This window comes from Patiria miniata, unplaced genomic scaffold (assembly GCF_015706575.1).
Source record: "Patiria miniata isolate m_02_andy unplaced genomic scaffold, ASM1570657v1 HiC_scaffold_27, whole genome shotgun sequence".
Lineage (NCBI taxonomy): Eukaryota > Metazoa > Echinodermata > Asteroidea > Valvatida > Asterinidae > Patiria > Patiria miniata.
The window spans coordinates 3057592-3083752 of NW_024037066.1; the positions used below are offsets into that span (position 1 = coordinate 3057592).

At 39.4% G+C, this 26161-nt stretch overlaps 2 protein-coding genes across 5 annotated transcripts; both read right to left on the reverse strand.

Annotated features, from left to right (window-relative positions):
- Positions 1-1888: 1888 nt before the first annotated feature.
- LOC119734397 lies at positions 1889-19832 on the reverse strand. 2 transcript variants are annotated; one of them, XM_038207896.1, is made up of 13 exons: positions 19670-19832; positions 14081-14285; positions 12076-12177; positions 11500-11631; positions 10309-10410; positions 9225-9461; positions 8622-8875; positions 7731-7899; positions 7038-7125; positions 5930-6054; positions 5252-5299; positions 3851-4044; positions 1889-2587 (listed from the first exon to the last, which is right to left on the reverse strand). In XM_038207896.1, exons 2-13 carry the CDS (start codon positions 14195-14197, stop codon positions 2335-2337), a joined length of 1821 nt encoding a protein of 606 aa, XP_038063824.1. In that variant the 5' UTR covers positions 14198-14285; positions 19670-19832; the 3' UTR covers positions 1889-2334. The 2 variants fall into 2 exon arrangements, with proteins under 2 accessions (XP_038063824.1, XP_038063823.1); XM_038207895.1 differs by having other exon boundaries at positions 10309-10404; positions 11494-11631.
- An 860-nt stretch (positions 19833-20692) lies between these two features.
- Positions 20693-25876, reverse strand: LOC119734506 (DNA polymerase epsilon subunit 3-like). 3 transcript variants are annotated; one of them, XM_038208042.1, is made up of 5 exons: positions 25713-25876; positions 24442-24563; positions 23596-23681; positions 22447-22565; positions 20693-21405 (listed from the first exon to the last, which is right to left on the reverse strand). In XM_038208042.1, the coding sequence occupies exons 2-5, from the start codon at positions 24505-24507 to the stop codon at positions 21071-21073; spliced, it is 606 nt and encodes a 201-aa protein (XP_038063970.1). In that variant the 5' UTR covers positions 24508-24563; positions 25713-25876; the 3' UTR covers positions 20693-21070. The 3 variants fall into 3 exon arrangements, with proteins under 3 accessions (XP_038063970.1, XP_038063968.1, XP_038063969.1); XM_038208040.1 differs by having other exon boundaries at positions 25687-25876; XM_038208041.1 differs by having other exon boundaries at positions 25681-25747.
- Positions 25877-26161: the final 285 nt, after the last annotated feature.

Sequence of the window (26161 nt, forward strand, 5' to 3'; positions counted from 1 at the left end):
CAGGTAGGCACGATTAGCTCGCGTCCCCACCTGGCTCCCATAGGAAAGCGCACGTTAACAAAGTGTAACGTCATGTTTTTGGTCTATTAATGCCCAACATTCGAGACAATCAGCTCGATGTCCCCAGTCTGCGCCATTTAGAGCCAATATACGGGCTCACCGAATGTCTTAAAGGGTAGAGTAGACCATTGGCAGCTATCAAAAAAAGTAACTGACCAAATTATTAACTTGAACTTTATTTTCAACGCCATTTTCTACATATACCACAAAGATCTTGTAGTTTTAATAGGATTATTTTAAAACAATTTCAACATGTCTCTTCAATTTTGAGAAATCTGCTTCTGAAAAAGTGTAACCATTTTTTTGGACCACCCTGTACTACTGTACACTGACTTTACTCCTTGATGAGCCCATAAACAAGTATAGAGTGTTGGGGCGGGTTTGGACGGTATAAGGAGTAACAGGCAGGGCACCTGGGGCGGCACAGGGACTAATGAGTTAACCTCATTAAATTACTGTAAAATAAAAATGACTTCAAACTGCATGTACCCATACAAGTACTGAAATCAAGAATCCATTGTGAACTCACATCACCCCTTCGTGAATGATTCTATCCTGATTACAACAAAGACAAAGTCTTGATTAACTTACAAACGTACGAGCAAAATATACATCTCTCAGAACAGGCAACATTTTGATCTCTTAAATATAAACGTATTTAGAAAACAAAATTCCCATACACCATGATTTGTATACATACAGACAATTTTATTTTTGATATGAAGTTAAACTTACGGTAATAAATAATGCAGAGAAGAAACCAGTTCAGAAAGGAAATCTGTAAAATCTATTGAAAACCTTCAGTTTAGTTTCGTTTTATTTAAGGACGATTTCTCAAGAATATAAACTACTAAAATATCCAAGCCTGTAGTTTTGCTCTTGAGTAACTCAAAAACGATAACATGATCCTCAGCAAGCATCCCTTTATACAGTTTTTAAACCGCCAGCTAAAGCAGTTTCTAAGTTTCTCTGACAAAAGCACCAAAAATTATGCACAAGAATAAAAGTCATGATTCTACAGACATTATTACAATATTACAAATAAAAGTCCATCAAGTTTATCTGGTACCTTGACACCACTGAACTATCTGCACTGCTACACTGTACAAAGGAACAGGCTATTGCATCATCAAAAAAACATAAGCCAATCAGTGACGAAGGAATGCATGCATTCATGAATTATTCAGCTTTTGTAGCAATTTGATTGGTCGATTGAGAGGATGCAATAATTATGTGCCAATCAATTTCAACTTCTACAAAGTCCTGCTTGCAACCACAGCCAACTTGAAATAATAAAACAAACTTACGGTACAAATATAGTTTGGATTTCCTATACAATTAAATAAACATCATATTATTATTATAGATTTAAGTACACATTCAAATTTGGCAAATTACTATTAAATGTTTGTACATTATGTGGCTCTACAATTCTGTTCTGCTTACTGTTTAAAAAAATACATCTAAATTACATGTTTGTAAAGACAAGTAAAACTGGAATGTTGAGTGACAAACAAACAAGAAACAAAATATGCAAAACAATAAAGAAAAACAACACACATTTCTGGCTTTTGTAATAAAAAAAGTAGTATAGTCTGTCCCGAGCCAATGTGGCTCATCAGGCTGGCGTTTATCTCCGGTTTCAGTAGCATGAAACAACTGAGAATATTTCTACTCCCCCTGGATGGGATGCTAGTCCATCGCAGGTTACTCCCCAGCTAATGCCGGTACCCATTTATACTCCTGGGTGGAGAGGGGCAAGTGGGGGTGAAGTGCCTTGCCCAAGGACACAATATATGACCAGCGGCTGGATTCGAACCCTGGACCCTCTGATCATGAGTCACGAACCCTAACCACTAGGCCACACACTCCCCTTGCTTTTGTAATAAGCCAGTTCAGTATTTTAACTTCGCACGTGCACATCCAGATTTGCCGATTTTTCTTTTGGGATAAAAATTTCATCGTATGCATGCAAAAGCATAGCGGGGTACCAGCAAAATTGAAGATTTCATCGTGTTCTGAAGTATGACATTTTGCAAAAAAATTTGGACAGCTAAGTGTTTTTAGGTGTCTTGTGTGTCAAAACTTTTGTGTGAACGAAAATTCCATCTCTTTTCGATTGCACGAAAAATTGCACAGAATGCAGATTTGGTTACCAAGTCCCCCTGTGTGCATTTATCTGCTGCGGTTATCCCAAATTTTTTTGGGAATCTTGACGTGCACAAGACTATTTTGGAATACCGAGCTGGCTTATTGGGTGAGATGTTACTTTGATTACCCATGATGCACCTGTACACCATCGGAGGATACTTCAGGACCAATAACGGAAACAGACACTATGGACACACTGGGTTCTTTGCTTGATGTACATGAAGCAGACGTAGCGCTTGATTCGGATGATGATGTCGTAGGAGTTGTTGTTGTTGTTGTTACCACGGTTTCCGGTCTGTTCACCATTTTGCCGATGATGTGCAAGGACGAAATACTTGCTCTGTTGTAAGCGTTGCATAAGCTGATGCCAAGATATCTGTCGCAAATTGAAAAAAAAAATTGAAATAGAAATCAGTTTGGCAAAATGCCAAAGTTCTTTTCAACACATAAAATGAAATATCCTCAACAAATTACGATTTCATTTTTAAGCTCTGGCAGAAGCTTCTGCATGTCACTTGGTGGTCGGTCGGTCTGTCTGTCCCGAAAATTGACCAAAAGTATGGTGTTCCAGATGTGCCATCGGCGTCGCATTTTTAAGCTCTGGCAGGGATCATTTTGATCGATTTCTTGCAAGACTTTCATGCAAGACTTCTTGCAACACGACCAGAGCTTATTGTGCACTTGCACTTGTTTGGCTAAAACTCGGTCATTATTTTTACACGACCAGCTACAGATTGGGTCGATGTCTCACCCAAGCATACAAAGAAAGTATCTAGAATGCCATCCATACTAGACTCTTGTGAATGATTACCCAAAGTATCCCTGAGACAAATCCAGGAGTGGGTGGGTTGGGGTGGCTTAACCCCCCCCCCCCCCCCCCCCCGGACAAATCAATGACAATTATTTGCATCAGAAAATTCAAGTTTCCAAATTAATGTCATCATCGCTTCAACATTTTGGTCTATTTATGCACTAACTACAATGCAATCATCTTCTCCATCCCCCACCCCTTGAAAAATCTTGGACTTAAAGGTAGAGTAGATCATTTGCAGCTATCCAAAAAGTAACTGACCAATTTATTCTTGAAAAGATTACTTGGTTAAAAGATGGTAACGGCAATAAACTCCCTGTGAAACTATTCTTTCTGGCATGCAGACTTTTTGAAGAAAACAACAAAAGAAGGTCATATTCAAAAATGAGTCAAGTGATGCATTTTTGGAGATTTTTGTTGGTAGTTGCTTTGTAATTGGGCGAATCTGTGAATGGGTGCGCGCAAGTGTTGACACGATGCACATGCGTGCCAGGTGACCATTACTCGTCGGTTCAGTACATGACATCGAGTAGCTGCAATCTGCTGAATGAGAACGTGTTCCAGATGCTAATTTCGGCAACTTTTGAATTGAAATCGAGATCCTAGAATACTGTTTTCTCGGCAAATACAGCATTCCAGAGCTTAACTTTCTTCAGGTAATAGTTGTTAAGCACCCGTCTTTAGATTTTTAGCACTTTTGTTGCTTCAAACGAAACAAATGCCCAAATGTCAAATGATCTACTCTATACTTGACCATCCCAGCCACCCTCTTTGGAAGATCCTGGATCCACCCCTGCTCAGGTATTGGAAAAAAAGTCTTGTACTTACTTCAAACACACCATCTCCAGGAAGATGCAAGCCCCGATTGAGACGACACTGACCACGTCTGATGGGTATTTCTTCATGACGAAGTAGACGGCCACCGGGCCTGCCGTCATGATACCTAAGGCGATGGCTGTGAAGAGTCCTTGCTTGAGTTGGAAACCTTTGAGGATATTTGCTGAACCTGTCTTCAATTGGTACTACAGGGAAATAGGTACAAAATATAGAGGGGGAAATAGTATCATCGGGGGGAATATTGGCCCAGTTATCATGATATATAAAGCTATAGCAGTGTATAGGCCTTGATTTGAGTTGGAAACCTTTGAGGATACATGCTGAACCTGTCTTCAATTGGTACTACAGGGAAATAGGTAAAAAACATAGAGGGGAAAATAGTATCATCGGGGAACTATTGGCCCAGTTATCATGATATATAAAACTATAGCAGTGTATAGGCCTTGGTTGAGTTGGAAAGCTTTTGAGGATATTTGCTGAACCTGTGTTCAATTGGTACTACAAGGAAATAGGTAAAACATACTGAGGGGAAAATAGTATCATTGGGGGACTATAGGCCCACTTATCATGATATATTATACAAATATTGACTGCTTTGAGTAGTGTTGTAAAAATAGTCTCCCACGGTGATCCATGAAGCATTCTATTTTTCCAGAGGCGAAAATGGAATGCTCCATGGATCACCGCGGGAGGCTTGTTTTACTACACCACAAGATAAGGCAGTCAATAGTTGTTTTATAACACCTCTCCCACTGGCAGGGAACATGGTGCTTGGGTTCATGGGCAAGGCACTTTACTACAATTGCCTCTCTCCACCCAGGAGTTCAAATGGGTACCTGTGAAGGTAGAGACCAAATTGCGCTGATCTCGAGCTGCTGCAGAAAAATGGTCTCATTCCTGATGAACTGGGATAATAACTGTAAAACGCTTTGAGAACCTTGTTATAAAGCGCTATATAAGTATTACATTATATTACTAAATGTACGTTTAGAACACGTTATCGCAATTTCTTCGATAATAGGGAGACACCGGTCATTAATTAGAGAGACACATAACTGTCTCCCTAATGGCACAGCCCCCATTAAGAGGCAAAATTTTACTGTCGCAATTAGGTTATATTTGTTGCTCGTGGTCTAATTAGTAAAAAAATACCGAAATTCATGGAAAAAGGACAAGGGAATATTGGGTTAGGGCACATTTAAGTTGGAAAAAATTTGTGCACAAGTCTATGGAAAAGTCTCCCTAATGACCCATTCCCGGTAATTATTATTATTACATTTGTATTATTGTTTTTATGTTCATTAGTAAGGACTTTTTGGTACTTTGCTGTATTTCCAAGCATCTTTCTTAATTTTATTTTTCTTTTCCCTTTCAAGAATGACTTTTCCTGACCTTTGATTGGCAAACCTTGCATTGTAGAGCCTCAGGATTATCTGCGGACTGAAGAAAAATAAACACATTGTCAGATTTCAGAGGTTTTATAAAGGATTAAGATACAAATATCAGAAACAAAGCATTAAGTAATAAAGCTCACGGCAACCATCCTTAGGACTATTATTTTATTATTTATATCTTTCTGGAAATGAAACCAAGGATTCCTCAAAAGTGCCCTAGGCACTGTACCTCGAAAAGCCTGAAGGAAACTATAAGAAGATAACAATGGGAAGAAATTACAGTTTTAGAAGTGGGACAAAAAACCCAGAAGAACATTCTGGGGAAAACCCACGGAATCAAGTAAGGACTGAAAACCCAATCCACACGTGGTCCGGGCAGGAATGGAACCCGGGCCACAGCGGTGGAAGGCGAGGAAAGTAACCACTGCCCCAACCTGACTCCCCTAATTTCTTGGTCTTGACGAGCCCTTGCAATATTTTTCATAGCTTTCAGTAATATCTAATGCAAGTGCCTTTTACAAATGAAAAAAAAAAACCTGAAATTTTCCTTTCCTTTCAAGTACAAAATTCCAGATCTGCATGAATGTAAACAAATCTTCAATATGTAAAAAAAAAATCCTTATTTTCTTTTTTGGTTGTTTTTAATATTATTTATTATTATGTTTTTTAACTATACCTCCATCAACCATCTCTTCAAACATTCGTGATGCACATAAGCCACGTCTCCTTTACATTCGCAGGGCTGTATCATTGGCCCGGCATCTGTCCGTTGGTGGTCATAGCAAATCCAACACTCCACCTCTGTCAAAGATAATAGTTCAAACAAGGATTTACAACACACTGTCCTCCGTACATGTCGATGCTTTCCGAAAGACAAGCCTAGTAAACCAGTAAAGCCGGTCCCAGAGCGCACAAATTCCATGCAAATAAAAAAGAAAAAATTAGAGGGCCTAACGTTTCGATCCTGGCAAGACCTGTGTCAAAGGCACAATGATTCTGAATGCCAGCAAGTCTTTTCAAGCATGTGGCCTACAGAATTCACTGGATTTAGCCGCAGACATATAAACACATAGACCGCCAGTCAAGCACGTAAAAACTGTGATTTGGAAAAGTATGGGCAAAACTTTTGCTGGCAGCGCATGTAACCGCGCGATGCGCGTTCAACGCGGCTAGTGTGCAATGTGCTCACGTTAATACCAAAACTGTACATGCGTTCGGTTTTTTATTTGTAAAAAAGCTTTGTTGCTCAAAATCTGCATGAAAACGTTGGGTACCGCACGGTTTTGAATCTACCTGAACCAGCTTTAGTACAGTAGGGATTTTTTTTTACAATTGGAAAAAAAATTCATAGAATTTTAAGACCGGAATTCTTCAACATAGTTTTGATTTTAGTCGGGCGCCGTGCAGATCACGAAATGCTCATGTAGATGATGTGAATACGATCTGGCGGTCTATGCATAAATGTCTGTGGATTTAGTCCATTACAGGGTAATCCTATACAATAGCACTGCCCGGTTCTCTTCATCAGCCACCAACCAGGCACAGTGAAGTCACAAGTGAAGGTGAGTCAATCAGTCAGTCAATGAGTCAGTCAGTCAGTCAATGAGTGAGTCCGTTAGTGACATAATCACATAGAGGACAAAAAGGCCATTCCTTGGGACGAGCAAAAAAAGGTTAATACAAAAGCTTTTTAAAGCTTACTGGGGTGAGACTCAAACCCACAACCTGTGGCTTTAAAGCAGACATTTGAAGTCTTTACTATGAGGTTCTCCTACATAACCTACCTTTTTCTACTTTAGAGCTGTCTGCTGTCGAGTCGTACGTCGGAGCACGTGTACGGCACAGTAACCAATCCTCTTCCTTCTTTCCACCCTTGGACAAAAACCAAACAATTGTTTTCTATCTTACATTTATTCGTCAGGCATCTTTGGATATGTGTTTAATGTTCTTACCTACAGTTTCAGGTTCTTTACATTGTTTCAAGTGTTGTAGTCGAATCCATGGGGAGTGAGGCTGGCGTAGCGGTACTTTCCTCGCCTTCCATCACTGTGACCCAGTTTCCAATCCCGCCTAGGCAAACACATGGATTGGGTTTTCAGTCCCTACCTCAGATTCTGTGGGATTCCCCCAGAATCTCAGAGGACTTGTGAGGACTTGCAAGAACTTGTGAGGACTTGTGTTTGACTTGTGAGGACTTGTGTTGGACTTGTGAGGACTTGTGAGGACTTGTGAGGACTTGTGTTGGACTTGTGAGGACTTGTGTTGGACTTGTGAGGACTTGTGAGGACTTGTGTTGGACTTGTGAGGACTTGTGTTGGACTTGTGAGGACTTGTGTTGGACTTGTGAGGACTTTTGACAACTTGCGAGGATAAGGACTTGTTAGGACTTGTGAGGACTTGTGAGGCCTTGTGAGGACTTGAAGTGGACTAAACTACAAGTCCTCATTCTTAACATTTGTTCTAAGGTTCCGTATTACCTGTGACTTCTCTTCATCTCGCGTCTGCCTGAAGAGTCTGGTTGGATTCAACATCCAGAGAGATTCAGGACTTCTGCTCTTCCATAAGACACAAGGAAACCACAGAGCCAAACCAACCTCAACGATGCGGAATAAGACATCATGGACGTTCCTCTTGAGAACCGGGAGGCTGTAATGCAACACACAGTCAGGATTATAGTTGTTTTATATGAAAATATTTTTAGATGAAAATCTTTGAAACAAAATTAACAAAATGGACGCGTAGAATTATGGCACAAAGATACAATAGACTGATTCACATGCACGTAGCTCCGCCCATTATTCTGACTACTCATTGCCATGATTTTGCTGTCGTAAATTGTCGTTTCTTCGGTGATTTATTGTTGGTTTAGTACATGACAATAGGCTATTTAAGCAAACTTTATTTTTAATGAGCAAATTTTGGGTTAACAATTTTAATAGAAAACCCCTAAGTTGAACAGTGTCTTCCCGAAATGACATCACAGCAACAGCACCCTCATTTGTCAGGAAAAGCATGGGAAAATTTAATCGTTTACAGAAGTGCACTTTTCAATGAGATTAACTGAAAAGGGATGCCAAGTAGTTTTCACACATTTAACAGTAGAAAGTTGCACAAAATATGTTCCCAAAAAAAATTCGAACACATTTAACAGTAGAAAGTTGCACAAAATATGTTCCCAAAAAAAATTCGAACATGCACACTTTGTGATGACGCGTGCGTCTGGAACATGCATTGTGGCATTGGAGAGATGAACACGTTGTGGCCCACGTGCGTGGTAGGCGTGGCCTACGTGCGTGGTGGGCGGTCCACATGCACGGTGGGCGTGGCCTAATGGATCAGTCTATGGCAGCAAGATTGACGGAACTCACCTCTCTCTCCACTGTGGCTCGGTCACGTTCAACATCAGGAACAAGACCATAACAATCTGCAGTAACCCCTGGAATAACAGCCCGATACGAGACTGGTGCATGATGCTAACATCCACTGACTGACTGGACACATGGACGGTCAGGTCAGGTGACTGGTCAGTTGACTGACCACTCGCCTTGAGACTGTTTTGACCGATAGCTGAGGTAGGCTGCTGGTTGGTTGAATGGTAATTTACTGTAAAAGCTCCTTTGATCTAAAAAAAAAAAAAAAAAAAAAAAAAAAAAGATCGTGAAATTACTGAATGTTATCATCACAAGGAAAGTTAACAAGAATGCCACCAATAAAATGACAGCTAACATTAAAAACATGATAGATTACAACCTTTATCTGAAGGAAACTGCTTAGAGTTGTTATAACAAAAGAGATTAAGAGATTGTTGTCACTATTAAAGAGTTTTTTTCATAATCACAAGAAAGGTAAACACAACTGTTAACGATGAACCAGTAATAATCTTTATAAAATACTTTGAAGGTCATTAAAAGAATCAAACATTTCTTTACAATGCATAACTGAGAGAAAACAATAATTGAGAGTTTGCTTACTTTGAAGAAGACTTCTACTCCGTAGGCGAGAAAGAAAATAACCTCAATGGTCATGAGTCCTGCAAAGCATCCGTTGAAGACGTTGCCAAGGATCTGGTGATCCGATGATGTGGTTTCCATGGTGATAAACTCCGCTACCAGTAGGATGTACAGGAGGACATTGAAGAGGATGAAGTAGCGGAAACTGTCTCGCAGGAAACCCGGATTGTTGTGTTGCTTTTCCGACAGATGAAAAGCCTACGCAGACAGACATAGTTGGCAAGACTTCACAATTAGTCAAGGCATCACATTAAAGGGAATGTACATCATTGGCTTTTGCTGTAATTTTCAGAAATGAACTATTTGAGGGGTAAGTATAATAGGCCTAGATCAAATATTGTTTGAAGATTTGTGTTTCGAAAATGCTTGAAAAACCAAGAAAAACAAAAAAATGTTTAAGTAGTCTGGTTCCCTGACTCCACTAAAGATAAAATGGATCAATTTATAGTTGTCGGAAAATTGTAAGGTAAGGGAACCAGTCTAGCTGGCCTGCACCCGTTCATGAACATGTAACCAATAGCAAAACAAAATTTGGACTGAAAATTGTAAATTTGGAGCAGTAGTTGAAAAATAGTTAGGTTTTTCCAACGGTGATCGGCCGACCACCGTTGGAAATGTATACAAAAATACACGTTTCTTGAAAATGACTTGACACCAGGTGCCATCATTTTACAGGATGCCTTAGACTGTCATTTACCAACATCCTAGTAAGGTATTTCGTAAAAACTTGGTAGTTTTATTTTTCGATGTTTGCAAATGTTGTATATTCCCTTTAAAACAAATTCAATTTTTGGATACATTTACAAGTTGATTTGTCCATCAACAGTTAAACAGTCAAAAGTTCCAGTCCAACCATCACAGACCAGTTGCTGGATGTAACTTAATTAGCAAGACCATTTTACATTTTCAGGTATCCAACAACTTGACAAGTTGGATTGTGGGGACTGTGTTGGATTGAGCAGAAAACTCGTATGAGTAACCGTCAGACTCTGTTGGATTTCGCAGGGTAGTCCTGGGGAACTATAAGGGGGTTAGGGTACTTTACCTCGGCCCAGAAGCAGACGACGAGTGAGAAGCAAGACAGTAGCAGCGGATAGTACATACTCATCATGTTACTAGCCCATGTCTCAGACAGATAAGGCTGCAATTAAAAATATTTTAAAAAACATGGTGACTCATTTGTCTTTTACGGGTTTCGTATTTTTATTTGTTTGTATTGAGTAGACAGTCTGTGACAAGAATGAGAAAGTCTGTGACAAGATTGAGAGTCTGTGACAAGAATGAGACAGTCTGTGACACTGTGACAGTCTGTGACAAGAATGAGACAATCTGTGAAAAGAACATTTTTAGAGTCATAGGAAATATATCTCCGACTCAAACTCAAGCCCAACAACGGTTACATTTTTTTTAACACTGACTCGTGGTCACTTCACAACAAAAACAATGACTCGGACTTGGACTCCAATGAATCATCTCAGAGTTAACTTAGAAATTACGTAATCTATTTACGTAGGGACTTGGGCTCGTACTCAAAACTGCAGACTGTTACGTAAACTCGGGTTAAAGAACTTTGTGCAAGTGTTGACAGCGCTGATAAATATTGGTGCAATAACACTTCAAAGAATTATTAAGATTATCTCAACTTGAAGTGAAGTTAGCCTTGAGTGTCGTAATGTTAACACTGGTAAAGCATTAATGTTATCTAAAGTTGTGTAACAAGGGGGATGGGCTAGGCAAACATGCAATAATGGATCCATAAGTGCCACATTTATGACATAATGAAATGCAAAAAGCGCTCATGTGACTGCACAACACAAGCAAACCCTCTCTGGTTGGCAATTTCAACAAGGCCAGCCCAGCATTCAAAACAAATCAGAAGGCTGTTTTTAGAAAGTTGAGTGCTCCCTGCCTTCACAAAGCAGGACTGACTGGCTGTGTTTGTTATGCAACCTGATATAAATAGCTGTGCTTTGACTGTAGGAGATTGATAAGCCAGCTGTGCCTACCAGTCACCTGTTTTTGTCTGTTGAAAGAATTTGACTGTCACAGTGCCCACAAGAAATATGATCTGACTGTTGGTGACTAGCCTGTGTAAAAGGCATGGCAGGGAACAGGATTGAGTTTTTGACTGTCTATGACTGATCAAACAAAAGGAGGGTTACAAACGGAATACATCTATAGTACATGTTGTTTTCTGTAAATGTTCCATACATATGGTAAAAGTTCTTACTTGTAACGAAAAGTACAGTGCTCGACTTAAGGCGGCGATGATGACAAGAACGTACAACAGCTTTTGAGTTGTGACTCTAAGAGCTTTCTGGAATGATGGATTCTTGAGACGACGGAAGTCAGATTGAATGCACAAAATCTGAAATTAAAGAATTTTAACGGTTAAAAAATGTAGCCATTTGGGATGAGGTGGTACATAATAATACCATATTGGCACTGAAAAGGCCTTGTTTATCTATAACTGATTTACTTTTTAAAGTTATTCTTCAATTAATAAACAGCACCGTAATTTGCCGAAAAGAGATTTTCACATCTACAATTCTACACACAATAATTAACAAGTGGGTTTTTTAAAATTATTTTCGGTTCTGTATTTGTCCTAATAGTCTGTAATTTTCCATAATCACCTTTGTACACATTTTATAGGTTTCAACCTGAAGCATAGTGTATTACATTTTTTTTCTGTTTTGTTTTGAAGTTAACAAATCTAATGTTCCCAAGAGGATATTCTAAAAAGACAAAAAACCCGAAGCGTACTCATTCACAGTATCTGCCAAATACTCAGAAATAATTATTCATTTACCAGTTGAATGGTACAGCAAATCGAAAGCAGGTAAAAGATTAAACCGAACGCCACAAAGTAAGCATTGTTGATGTCGTCACACTCCGTTCCCTGGTACTCTAACTGCAGAAGAAAAAAAAAACAGAAAAAAACTAGAGTTATGTTTGTGGACAAACACGTGGCTGTTTCGTCATTCTGTTATTGCAATAGTGGGGCAGATGAGGGAAAAATTTAGGGGAATTCTGACTTTGATGATACAAACATAGAACTTGGCACAGAGTCAGAGTATGTCATGAGAAGGTATTTGGCTATAGGGCCATCGCAGATTTCTCCTTTGAAAAAATATAGGTAGAGTAACAAGCAATTTTAATAAACTTTCAAAATGGTTGCCGTGCTTGTATCATAAAAGGTACAATCCCATCACCTATCTGCCGTAGTATTTATGTCATTTACGAGTGTAAGCAAAAGTGTAAACAAGATAAACAAAATGAAAGTCTGTAGTTAAACAAAACTGACTTGAGAATTAAACAAACTTCAAATACTTCAAATGAAGAAGTCATGCAATTTCGAAGAACAGTTGCAACAATTAATATTGAGTTGTTTTCTGTGATAAACTGAAATGGTTAAAGTACAATTTGTATGAAAAACTTAGTACATGTATTGATGTATTGACATCACCTTTGACTTCTAAATAGAAAAAAATCCAATGCGTGTAAGCAAAAGTGTAAAAAAGATAAACGAAATGAAAGTCTGTAGTTAAACAAAACTGACTTGTACAATGTAAATTACACAGACTTCAAATTCTTCAATTTAAATTTACAAGAATAGGGCCTGGGTGCAGCCTTTTTGGTAAATAAAACCATCGGCTACAGCGGCTACAAGGCAAATTTTTTGTAGGCAACTGTGTACTGGCGTCCGACCAAAAATAGTCATCGGCGTATTTTAATTTATACATGGTACACCACTAAAATTTGAAGGAGGTATGGTCATTTTTTTTCTGTAAAAAATACGCCGTAATAAAACATGGAGAAAGAAATAGTACATGATGATGTTGTGAAAAAGACTTCGGGAATTGCTACCCATCCTGGGCCAGGGTAAAAGGATCGTGAATCATAAAAAATTCTCCGGACGCACTTAATCGAGAAAGCAACTCACCGCGTTCTGTCTTGGAACATGTCTTGGAACAGTTGCATAGATCGCTGGCACTGACATATTCTTCAAGACAATGCATTACATAATACAGTTGCAGATTTTTTCCAAAATGATTCCCGAACACCTAATGGGTTTTAGGTCAGGTCTCCACCCACCCATACATATCGGACAACATCCACAAAAAAATCATCCCCCCCCCCAAAAAAAACCTCCCCCCCCCCCCCCCAAAAAAAGAATTTTGTGTCAAGCATGTTGGGCGAGAGAATGCTGGGGGTTTCTCAAAAATATGGGGTTTTCCTCCCACCTCTAAAAAACCACAGATTTCTTCATTGTCTTCTCTCTGTAGCTTTCTTCAAAGTTATGAGCTACAGCGCAATAATTAGTTTTTGAGAAAAAAATAACACTAAAATTATATAACAATGAAATTTAACATCAGGTTTTGCCCATGTCAGTCAGGACAAAACCCTATAACCCAACACTGAGGAGGCTGAGAGTAAGTGTGCTGCTCGAAGGGCCAGTGCTGCCAGCTCCTCTACCTCCGGACCAACTCATCGGTGCCCTACATGCGGGAAAGACTTCCATGGTCAGGATTGGTCCGATCATTCATCTCAGGATGCACAGAAACTGTTCAGCAATAGAAGTCTGAAGTTGTGGTCTTCCTCACCACCGATGGCCGATCAAATAAATCGGACAGGTGTTTCTGGCAGTGGCTGCAATATGCACCACAGCACCTTATAAGGTGCTACATAATGGGTCTCATATTTCTCATAAACTTCTTTTACCTGTCTTAAAAAAAAAGACAAAATTTCCAGCGCCTTGAGTAACTAATTGTTGATAGATACGTTCGCTATATATAAGACTCCGACATTCCTACCTCACAGACGCAAACTCCATCATTACAATCTCCGTGACCAGAACAATTGGCTGGACAGTCTCCTAGATCCGATAGCTGCATCATCTTCAGCAAGTAAGCAGAGGCTTCCCTCCACATCTTATGGAGTCAAGCAACGATGCGGGGAAGGGTCTTGTCGGCAACGAGAATCTAAGATCAGCACTTCTCTCTAAGACAAGCTTCTTCTCTGCATACATGTTTAAGCAAAACAAAAAAACAAAAAAATCAAACGGGTTAGACTATTTTTTTTTTAATTGACTAAAAATAGCTGTTCCTGACCGAATCATAAGAGGTGGGATCAACACTAAAAGGAAGTCCAAAATGTCATTGATACGAAACGACTAGATTGGAGAGGGTTCTGAACCGTTCAAGAGAAACATTCCCAAGAACTCGTGCTCACAATAATTTTGCAAGCAAAGCAAGTTTGTAATTTCGTAACCGTGTAAATGACGGGGCGCAGGTCACAACATTCACATTTTAACCAGATGGTCGTAAATTCACCATAAAGTGATATATTAGTAGCGATAGCACCGACTAAAGTGTGATACTGCCCTAATACAGAACGTGTATAAAGTTCATTAGGTGTTACATCATTTCACAGATACTGTATCTACCAGTTACATATGGCGTACTGACCAGTAATGCCAACACAAACTGTTATTATTCAAAACTGCAAGGTGTAACAGGACGTGTACGTCCTTTGCAGACAATAAAAAAAAACCTGTGCTTTACCTAATTAGAATTAGGTCCGGGATACGGTCTAATTCATCAGAATGCAAAATGTTTATTGTAGCTCCTAACAATGAGTCAGTACATACATGTGACTGTTACGAAAGTAGGCCTACTGTGAAACTTGAAACCGAGCCAGACAACAGAAGTTATAGTACTCATCAAAATCACATGATTCAAAGATTGATGGAGTCTGACTAAACCATTAAATTAGGATTTTTTTTTTTACAGATTCTACACTGCATGGGTTGTCACATCAAATAAATACTTCAAGTACTTTTCTGCAAATCTTTAAAACATGTGACATTTAGTGTCAATTTTAACATTCGCATGCAAACGCTGCACATTTGGTAAAACAAATCACCCGAATTATAAAAAAAATGAAAACATTGTACAGTATGTATAGGTACATGTAAGTAACATAAGGCCAAAGAAAAAAATAGTTCTGCATCCGTTTACCCTACCTACCCTATTTTGACAGCCCCTACCCTAATTTTTTTGGGTAAAAATTAGGGTAAAAAAACAGAAAACCGTCAATTACTACCTTTTAGTCCCTTGACTACAGCCAGACACCTCCATATGATCTTACACAAAAAATTGCCAAAAACAAAACGAACTTCCCTAGCTACCAACCCTATTTTAAAATGCCATGTAACCAGAAGCAGAAATATATTTTTTTTGGCCTTATGCATTTCAAAGCACGACAAATGATGCTCGCAAAAGTTGCAGTTTATACGGTAAGTAGTATAAAGTCCTTCAGACGATTTCCAGGCTTGGATTTTGGGATTGAGTTTCTTTTACGGCTACCTGGGTACCCATGTTGTACTTCAACAGGGTCCCCGGTTCCCGTACGTCCCATAAATGCACACCACTACCATGACTACACTTTGTACACTTGTACAGTGTGCCATGGCGAGAAGTAAAATGAAAAATGGAGGAATAAGAAACGACCAACGGCAACCAAGAATGGGGATGTGTACCACATTAAGGAATGTGAGATTGAGTCCTAGAATTAAGAGATGTGTGTGGGAAAAGAAGTCAACTTCCCTCACATGCCACCTCTGGCTGCTCACCTTAATAATAAGTGCAAAGTTGAACTCGCAGACCTTCGGTAAAAGACTGAATATCTGGTAATATCCTCTCTGAATGATTTGCCTAAATGAATTACCTCGCGCCCCTGATCCAAATGAACTCCTATCCAACTCTCGACAGATTTACAGACACTCCTATATCATCAACATACCAAGATTTGACCAATCAAACCAGGCAATACATTTCACTGAATATTCACGAAGTGCAGAGAGAGACCATTCTTCAGAGAAGGGGTTATTTAAGAATCCTACCGGTATTACAGATACAAAAATGCAGAAATCTAGTTTTCCAACCAAGAAAATATTAAAGCGTGTTCCAATCATTGTAGGATATTTTAACATACAAATTTATCCAAAAAGTCTTTTCAAAGCAATTAGACAAACTTTTCCCTATGTGGCTCAGAACTGTGTTGCACCCTCAAGAAAAATGACATATTCCACTACATTCATAATACATATTCATTAGTATTTACATACAGTTCATAAATTAAAATATTGTTTGATTTCTACAAAACAAATACACAGGACTCAAGTGTGTATGTGCATGATGATGCCAAACCGTGTGATGTGTTGTATTTGAATCAACACAAACAAACCCATTGCCCATTTATGTATTAGCTTGCAAGTCACGTAGCCCACATATTTGGATTTATGCAACGGCTCATTTTTTGGCAGATGTCCAAAATAATACATTGGAGAATTTTCCAGGTAATTTATTAACCAAGATGTCAACACGAGACAAAATGAAGATGAAAATTGACATTTGAAGCCTTAGAAACCTTATCTAACTCGTTGTTGATTCATACTTTGACAAACAAATTCGATATGAGTGTCACAAACAATGAACACTTTAATGTCGGGTGTAAAAAATAACTTTGCCAAGATTCAAAGTTCATATGATTTTATACCCCAGCCTGCCTTAATAGTACTATTCCAACATACCCCCAGCCCACTACAGAGTACCAAAGTGTGACGTCAGCTGTCATTGTCCTTGTTCAATCTGGTTCGCGCTTTGATGTCTTCACACACATTTATAGCTGTGTGCATGGAACAGAATACGCAGCCCACTTCGGTACTCTTTAACCACAAAACTGGGTGGATTCAAAAACTTGATTTCATGTTTCATTAACCCTAACGTACCTGAATCCATCAAAATCCACATCCCTGTTTCGGGATTTCGGCAGATTCAGGATAACTCCATATTGAAAAAGTTGGTGGATTTTTATGGATTCAGGACGTGAAGCCTAGCGGTACTGCAGGATTTTGATGGATTCAGGATACCTCCATATTGAGCAGTTGGGGGACTTTGATGGACTCCGGATCTCAACAGATTTACTCCCGGCTAACTGGTGGATTCTGATGGACTCACTGGCCACCAAACTTTTTTCGCATGGCAAAATTGATAGATTTTGGCGGATTCAGGATACTTTCTAGTAAATATACCCAAGGGGTTAGGGTTAAAAACAGCATTTTTTTTTGTTTTTGTTTTTTGCATTAAATTCCTTTACTGGTCCATGGAGGTAGAATAATACCTCCATGACTGGCCTAACTGGCTGTTTTATTGTAAAATAATTATGTAAACAACCAAAATGACATACAAACAGGTTGCTTCTTCACCAGTAATTCTAACTCCATGGTCTTACCTAGCAAAACTCTCCTACGCAACATACATTCTGTGCCAAGTTGTTCTTGCAGTCAAAATCCATCAAATGACTGTGTTAACAGTCAAGAGCTCCCAGCCTACATTCATTTAAACGTCTGTTGATTGAATTTGACTAGGCAGAGTGCTTGCTTAAAATATGATCTGACTGTTGGTGACTAGCCTGTGTAAAAGGCACGGCAGGGGGAGTGTATGGAATTTTTTTACTGTCTGTGAATGTTGAATCATGGAGCTATAAACACTTTTTATAGCTCCATGGTTGAATTCACACAGTCACAGTAAGAGGGTAAGGATTTAAAGTATTGTGTACACTGGGCTATTAAAAATGAAATCCTGGTGAAAAATCTTCAATCACTCCGCAATACTCTTGTTATCCATAAACTTTACAAATGATTGCCAGGTTTTGGGGTAGACAAACTTCTTTTTACAATACACATGATACAGCTCACCTCTTTCACCTGTGGCAGAAATACATGCCTGTGTACAAGCAGTCAAGCATGCAGTGTACACACCGATATTAACCTAAATCTTGGGGTCAACACACTTTTACACAAAGTACACAGAACAGGTAGTTCAGTCATTCAGACTCTTCACAGTTCAACAAACTTTGAGAATAGGATGTTACACCAATGACATCATCGCTAAATTTAGCACAGACTCTACACACCACGCACTGTGGTTACCATGCTCTATCATCAGTATCATGTCTATGGATCAAACAATTCAATACCAGGTACATGTTTATGAAATGATTCACAAATCAATCCACTCCTCAGTAATATTAATAATTTGAAATAGGCAATGGACTATGTCTCCTGGCCCTACCATCGTTTCATTTATTTATTTATCAATAAACCACAACTTCTACCAAAAACCCCTCAAAATGTCATTTTCCTAGTTCCAGATTTTTCCTAGTTCCGGATCGCTTCAAATAAAAACCTACTACGTCTTTTGGATTGGTCTCCAATGTTATTTTTCTGACGAAGTGTGTTTTGAAATGTAAACTGTAAGCTTCTTGACATGATATACAAATATCTTTTCGATAAAATCTATTTTGGCCAGATTTCCGACTCGCACTTTGACATGTTTGGACAGTTTGTAGAAAATCACGGGAGGCGCGAATCGATGATAAGTTTTTTCCTCGGTACATCAAATATTTTGTTCATATTTTCAGTCGTATCTTGCATTGAATGTTTGTTGAGTCAAAATATTGTTGTAGAGTTTCTAACATTTGAAAGTTCGCCAACGAATGACCATAAGTTTTTGCCTAGTTCTGGATCACGCATGTACGTGCCGACCGTAGGACCCAATACACACGTATTAATCGATTTGTGATGTATTCTGTGATGGGTCAAAGATTTTCGGTCCGTGGGTGTTCGTGCTGTCGCGCTGCAGACAAAAGTTTGAAAATCATTTACGTTAATTCTCTTTTAAAAATTTGCTGGAATTCTCTTGAATGAAATGCTTTTTGAAAAATTCAATAACATTTTTTCAGAAAATGGGCTTGATTTGGGGTGGTTCTGGCTGGAAAAAAAATCATTTTCTCGCGTGATTTTGAACCAATGTCACTTGAATTCGTGGAATAGTTGAGCCGAAAGCTGACTGAATAATGATTGTGATCCGGAACTAGCATGACTAGGAAAACGACTTTACAACATTTCATCAATATCAACTGGTCAATAAAACATCATCTTCTTCTTCTGCTTTAACTTAAGACAAAGGAAAGCAAGACAAAATTTTGAAAATATCCTCAGAAATTACAGGGAAATTAGACATCTTGAAAAGTCCCACTAATTCATCCGTAAACCATGTAAACTGTAAAGCCTAAAGCCAAGGCCTACACTACATTACATACAGAGAGCTTTACAAAAACATGCACATGACATAATTTAGACCCGTGAACGTGGCTGACAACGCCACGTTCACGGGTCTAGACATAATTTAATTTTCAAACCAAAAACAAAGTTGTCAAAAATAGGCCAAACAAACCATTAGATTTCCCCCCTTAAAACGCCATAAAACTACTATATACATCGCCACAGATATTGGCGGCAATCAAAGATTAAGGTGATGATATTAAGATTCACTTACGACTTTACTGAAGGAGAAATTCCCGTTCTTTTCCCAATGTTTCCGCGGCCTTCTGTGTGCTACTGTTAATGTGATCTCAATTGATCCCGGATCCCACGGTACTGTATATTTAATCCGGTACGGGCACAGCTGATTGCGAATAGCGCCCTCGTGTGGTCGCTGACACGAATTTCCGCTGACACTGAAAAGCAAATCTGTTTTCATCGGATTTTGTTGGGTGGTTGGTTTCTCAAAAAGTTATGGACGGATTTGCGTGAATGTTTTTATGGGTGGTCCTTGGTGCAAGTACAAATCGATCTGGGTCTGGATCCAGGATTTTTTTTAAAGGATTCTTAATGAGAGTAGCTTTGGGTGTGCCATGCAGAATCCTACCTCCATGGGCGTGCTGATAGTGGCGGGGAATTTGTGTTGCCTTGGTCATTGATGGAGGTTTGCGCCCTCCGAGTACCTCTTAGTACAATATTTGCTATAAAATACTAACCCCCAAATCCATCCATTTCTGAAAATTAAAAAAAACCCAAATGTTGTATGTTACCTTTATTTAAAACAAATAACAGGTTATTGTGCAGAGATACCAGGCGCAGATATGGCCGGGGGGGGGGGGGGGGGGTAGGGGAGGAAGGGGAGGGGGTTAAAAAAAATCTCCCCAGCTCTGTAAAAAAAAAAAAAAAAATTGCATAGAAATTAAAATAAAGGGACCCCCCCCCCCTTCTGACAATATAATGTCCACCGTGCACAATGTAGATATAGCCAGCTTCGTTAGGAAGCATTTTGTACACTATTCTTTATCATACATGTACATGTAGTGTTAATAATTGTCAGATTTGAACAGCACCCCTATTGAAACTATGGAACAAGGCAAGTCCTCCCCCCCCCCCCCCCCCCCTTTTGATTTTGCAGAGCCAAGAGTCCAGAAAAAAACACCTGTGTACATTTCAGCAATATTTTTCTGACGAACCCCCCTTCCCCCCTACAAAAATTCCTGGATCTGCCCCTGGAAACAAGACCTCTTGACTTCAACAGTTTGTAACTCTTAAATTTTATTTCATACAAAGGACCGAATGAACGATACAAACTGCCAGTATTTACAATGGTAGTTCTCCGTTTCCATTCCAGGAGGGAAAAAATACGGACTGCCACTCTTGTTCAGGCAAACTTCTTTTGTATTATGTGAACTTGATTTGTGTGGTCAGAAAAGAGTCATGCTAATGTAACAGTGTGATAGCTGTTTTGAGAAAGGGACCATAAATTCCATGTTTCTTAATTGTTTGGAAAGATTTTCCATTTTCATTGATAAGTTCACGTCAACAGTCGGACATGAGACTGTACACTTTTCATTAGATTTTAAAATTCAGGGAATTTTAAACTCTCTAATGTCATTCAGTTCGTAACTGGTTCCACTCATTCTACTTCTTGGACATCATCATCATCAACATCTTCAACTTGTCCGACATTTTCTTCACCATCGTCTTCAATCTCCTCCACGTCTTCTCCATCTTCTTCATCATCAATATCTTCCTCGTCATCGTCTTCATCATCGATGTCCTCATCAATGTCTTCATCTTCACCCTCCTCGCCTTCCACATCTTCTTCGTCTTCTGCATCCTCCCGACTGTCCTCCATCTCACTAGAGATGTTCTGCTCGGAGTCTTCCCCTTCTGCCTTCTCCGCATCCGACCTGTTCTGTTTCCTCTTCTCCGATGCTTCTTTCTTGCCCTTTTGTTCATGACGGAACTCTGGAAAGAAAAATACGAGAAACAGTTCAAGTATAAACAATCCTGTTTTATGTTGAATGATTTCTGTGCAAAACACAGCCATCAAGCAATGGTGGCACTTCTACCCAAAATTTCTGTCGAACACCAACATTGGGTTGCATTCATCCTGCATGAACATTTCGTTGCGTCAGTGCAACAAGGTCGTAACTTGATTCTGCAACAAAGTCGTAACTCACGCGAATACGCTCCGTGCAACTCACGCAAATACGCTCCATGCAACAAGGTCGTATCTCACGTATCGCGAACGTCCATTGACTTTGTGTGTACATCCTAGTTATTTTAAGCGAGATACGACCTTTCGACATTGAAAACTTGCGCTTCACACACATGACCTCACACGCCATTTTAAGAGATACGACCTCGTTACACGGACACGACGATTTGCAAAAAGTCTTCCAATGCATCTGATGAGCACATTCTGTTACAACCACATACTAGCAGAATGCTTGTTGATAGTGCAAAGCTTGACTTTGCAGCACACAAAACTGTTTACAATTTAATTCTCTATGATGAAGGATGTGACATTTACACGTTTAGACGTTTAAATGAAGAACAAAAATCTAAATCCATATACGAATTTTCCAAAACGTTAAAACGAAACCTGAATTATAATAATGGAACCTATGCTCACGATCACACAATCTTCCTTCGAGTTAAACATACACAAATAATTACCGATGTTTTCAAACCTATTTAATTTACAAAACCTTAGACGCACCGCAGTGTTTGATTACATTCAGGGTAAACGTAGTTAAGTTTGTACTTTTTCAGTGACTGCCCACTATTAATTATTTCAATCATTGTTGATTGATCACGTCGATCACATCAGTCTACATAACGGGCAGGTGTTAGCTTTTGTGAAATGGCTAAACGTTTAAGTGGTTCTTAAAATATTTGTTAAACAGTTACAAAATTAAAAGCAAAGTCACATCGTTAATGATGATAGCCCCCTCAACACTTGATGCACAGATCTGATAAGAGTGGTGGTCAGCAGTTGTTTACCTTGAAGGCTCTTCTCCAGCGGTTCGATGAACTCTTCAAACTCCATGTCCTTCATTGCGGCAAAGACGTCAGCGGCATTCAGAGTTTTCCTCTTTCCTTTCAGTGCGTAGTTGTTGGCGCTGTGGGAGGAGTGTGCAGTTAAGGTGAAAAAAAAAACAATTCAAATATTCAACAATTAAATCTTTGAGAGTTAGAGTAGATGGAACGGCAAGGGAAAAAAAGGCGAGCGTCACGTTTACGGAAACCAGTACAGTTCTTGGGTGATGCTGTTAATCCTGATTTTTATTAGTTGAGATAATACCAACAATAAGTTGTAATCATGGCCAGACTCAAGTTGGGAACATCCAAATGATAATTGGGCCAATGCCAGACTGGGACCGTGAGAGCAATAAAACAAGCAAAACAAAATCACGCCAACTTTACTCACTATTTAGCTGACAAAAATTCTCCAACATTTTCATGGGGCAAAGACAAGGTCTAATTTTTGGACTAGGCCAATGCTATGGGCTCCGTTTTCAGGTCCATCCACTGCGTATTTCGAATGATCCAAAGTTATTGAGGGCGAGGATTAGTCTGGGAGACCATTGCAAGTTAAATTTCAACATATTCGCGCGCCGATGACGCCTGGTGCTCACTCGAAGACACTGTGGCTAATAGCTGTGGCACATTCAGGAAGTCCTGCGTACTTCGCGCACGAACCAGTACAGTGTAGTGTCACACTGTGTGTCCCGTCCACATGGCTCTCAAAACGGCGCCCTCTTTTGTTGGCGTACAGAGCAGATAGTTGAAATGCAACAATGTGAACTTGATAACCACGTGATATGGTTTTTCCTTGTGAATGGAAAACAACCAAACAGTAACTACTGAATGTGCACAGATCTGTGAGCGTTTTCAAAATGGCTGGCTTTGGCTTCGACTTCGCCTTAACGACATTTTAGGCCCCCTACTCCGGGGTCTCCAGCTACATTTTGGTGCCTTATGCTTCACGAACATTCAATCGGTTGTTATGAAGGCAAAAGTTGGAATATTTTCGTTTAGTTTGCCTCTCAGTGATTCAGAAGTAGGAGGCAAAGCCGAAGTCGAAGCAAAGGTTTCGAAAAACCCCAGTGACTGGGGTCATGATGGTGTAGGATTCTCTCTAAAGGATACCATGATGTAGCGTAGAGTACAAACACACTAGCTGCCTTGGAAACAGCATTACGAGCCTCCTTGGAAACACTGACTCCTTCTGGAACCTGAAATACAAGAAACGTCACTTTTGAATTTATGATATTACGACAGATTATAAACTCGGTGCATAGGTATACACCCCGACAGAGTTGGGCAGACCACTCCAAGAAGATGCCACTGGTTAATTTGCACACATTCAGATTAAAAATACAGCCATGAGTACTTTGTGTAGTACACCCACGCAGTGTTTTATCTCCCGCCATGCCCACCTGGCTTCTGAGAGTGGTAACGAAATCTAATGTTCATCGGCATTATGCACTTTGGTTTTTAACTGAGAACATGCACAGGGATAGCTGTCTAAAACATGCCAGAACCCCTGAAGAAGGTCCAATGTCCGAAAGCTTGGGAATTACTTCGGTAAGCACTGCTATTGAAATTTTCTAAACTGTTTACCTACATCACCAGTGCTACATAGCTTCTCCGTAATTGTACTTATTGTTTCACGGTTATACGCGCCATCTTGCCCGCGGGGCCGCAATTTTACATGCGTTGCTGTGTACGCATCGTCAATGGAAAGCTTTAGCGCTTCCGAGTCATCATGCGTTCGTTCCAAAATACACCCGCGTCTAGCAACGCATGTTCTTTTGGCCCCTCGAACAAGATGGCGCATATTACCGTGAAACACCTTATTGCTTCATGTATTGTTTGCTTGGTAACTGAGGCAGGCTGAACTTCCTGAAGATGTATCCAAACCACCCTTATCATACTTAGTTATACTTAGTGTGATATGATATTTTCATGGTGTGGGGTTTTATGTGTACATACCGCTTCTTTCATAATTCTTGTGATTACGGAGTGTGGCAGGTTGAGATCCTCTGGTCTCTCCGCCATTGTTAGTTGAGATTTGTCTCAGACTAGTGTAATGAGAAAATCCAATTGATGCTTGCCTGGAAAATCAAATAAATAAGTACCATTCAATATTAACACGACATATGGTAACTGGTTTGACATTTGGGACATAAAATTAATTAACAGTAGGGCCTACACTAATAAATTATACAACTGTAAGTTTTTTTAACTTTACAGAATTTTCTGGAGCCTTCTTTCAACTTCAAGTTCCATATTCATGGTGAAAACTTTTCAACAACAAAAAACACATTTCACTGAAATGATGAGTGCTTTTCAAATATTGGCTCAGATTTACAACTTAAGTAGGCTAGGCCTAACAAAAATCAACTTTGTTGCCAGAAAATAGTTCGTTCAAACAGGATTGGTCTGGCGATTGGGAAAAAATGTTGCAACCTGACGCCACTTCCGTGATCGTGTACAAAGTTTATGTTAATATTGTTTATGTAACAAATAAATTAAATGTATCCCGAAAAATGAAATAAATGAAATGAAAATGAAATGAGACTAGAGTCAAGAAAATTCGAAGTGGCTATCGTTACGGCAGCCGTTGTTTAACGCCCTCTACGATAATTATTTGTTTCCCCACGTTTTAGCGAGCAGTGCGACAGCTCAGCCGATAGAGGTTGCGGGTTCGCATTTCAGTTTTGCACTCGAATTTTTTTCCTTTTCTAACCTGAGGCTTTGGAGGATTTTTTTTAGAAGGGAAATAAAGTCCGAATTCCATAACGTTCAAATTCACTTTTTTTCCTTCTAATTTTATATTTTCTTCTCATGTTTTTATAAAAGTTGCAGTCTACCGTAACGATAGAAAATGGGAAATGCGTTACGGCTGTCGTAAGATAGCCACTGCGAAGAAAATTTTGTAAGTTGGCCAATTTCCTAACAAAATTGGAAATGTTTCTCAGTCCCAGATTTATGTCTTATTATCATTTTTGCAATGAATGACCTTCATTGAGATGATATATGAATAAAAAGTGGCCTCAGGTTGGAACATTTTTTCCGGCGATTGGCCTGAGGCTGTACATCTGTGCATTCATATGCCGTGCGCGTGCGTTAACTCATAGACTCATACCATAGAAAACGTGTAGAAATGAAAATGGTTGAACTACCTCAGTACCTGACCAATGCAGTATGAAAACAAAAATATGTTCATACACTCACAGTCACACAGATCTGCAGATACTTGCCACGGATTACGAAGACAAAACAATCAAACTTCTACATATGTACAGAGTGCAGTGAAGCATTGATTAATGTCTTGAAAACCGCGTTGTTTTCGATGATGGCCACTCACTTTCGATGTTTCGCGCGGCCGCGGGAAATGTGTGTGAATAAAAGCAATAATAACGACTGTTTACAGTTTTTGTATAATGTATACATATAACAGTCGTCATAAAAAAATGAGAACCATAAAAATTAAAGGGCGCCCCCATTGCATTGATACATTTTCGCTTTATCTGATACACTATTTTATGTGCTCTGCGAGCATATTCGGGGGACATGTCTCACGGGATTGGTTTTCTCATTAAATATTTATTTCTTTAAATACTACACCGGTCCTATGTCTACTTTTTATATCGAATACATATCGGTGAACTAACTACAGCACGACGTACGCAGGAGTACATACATTTAC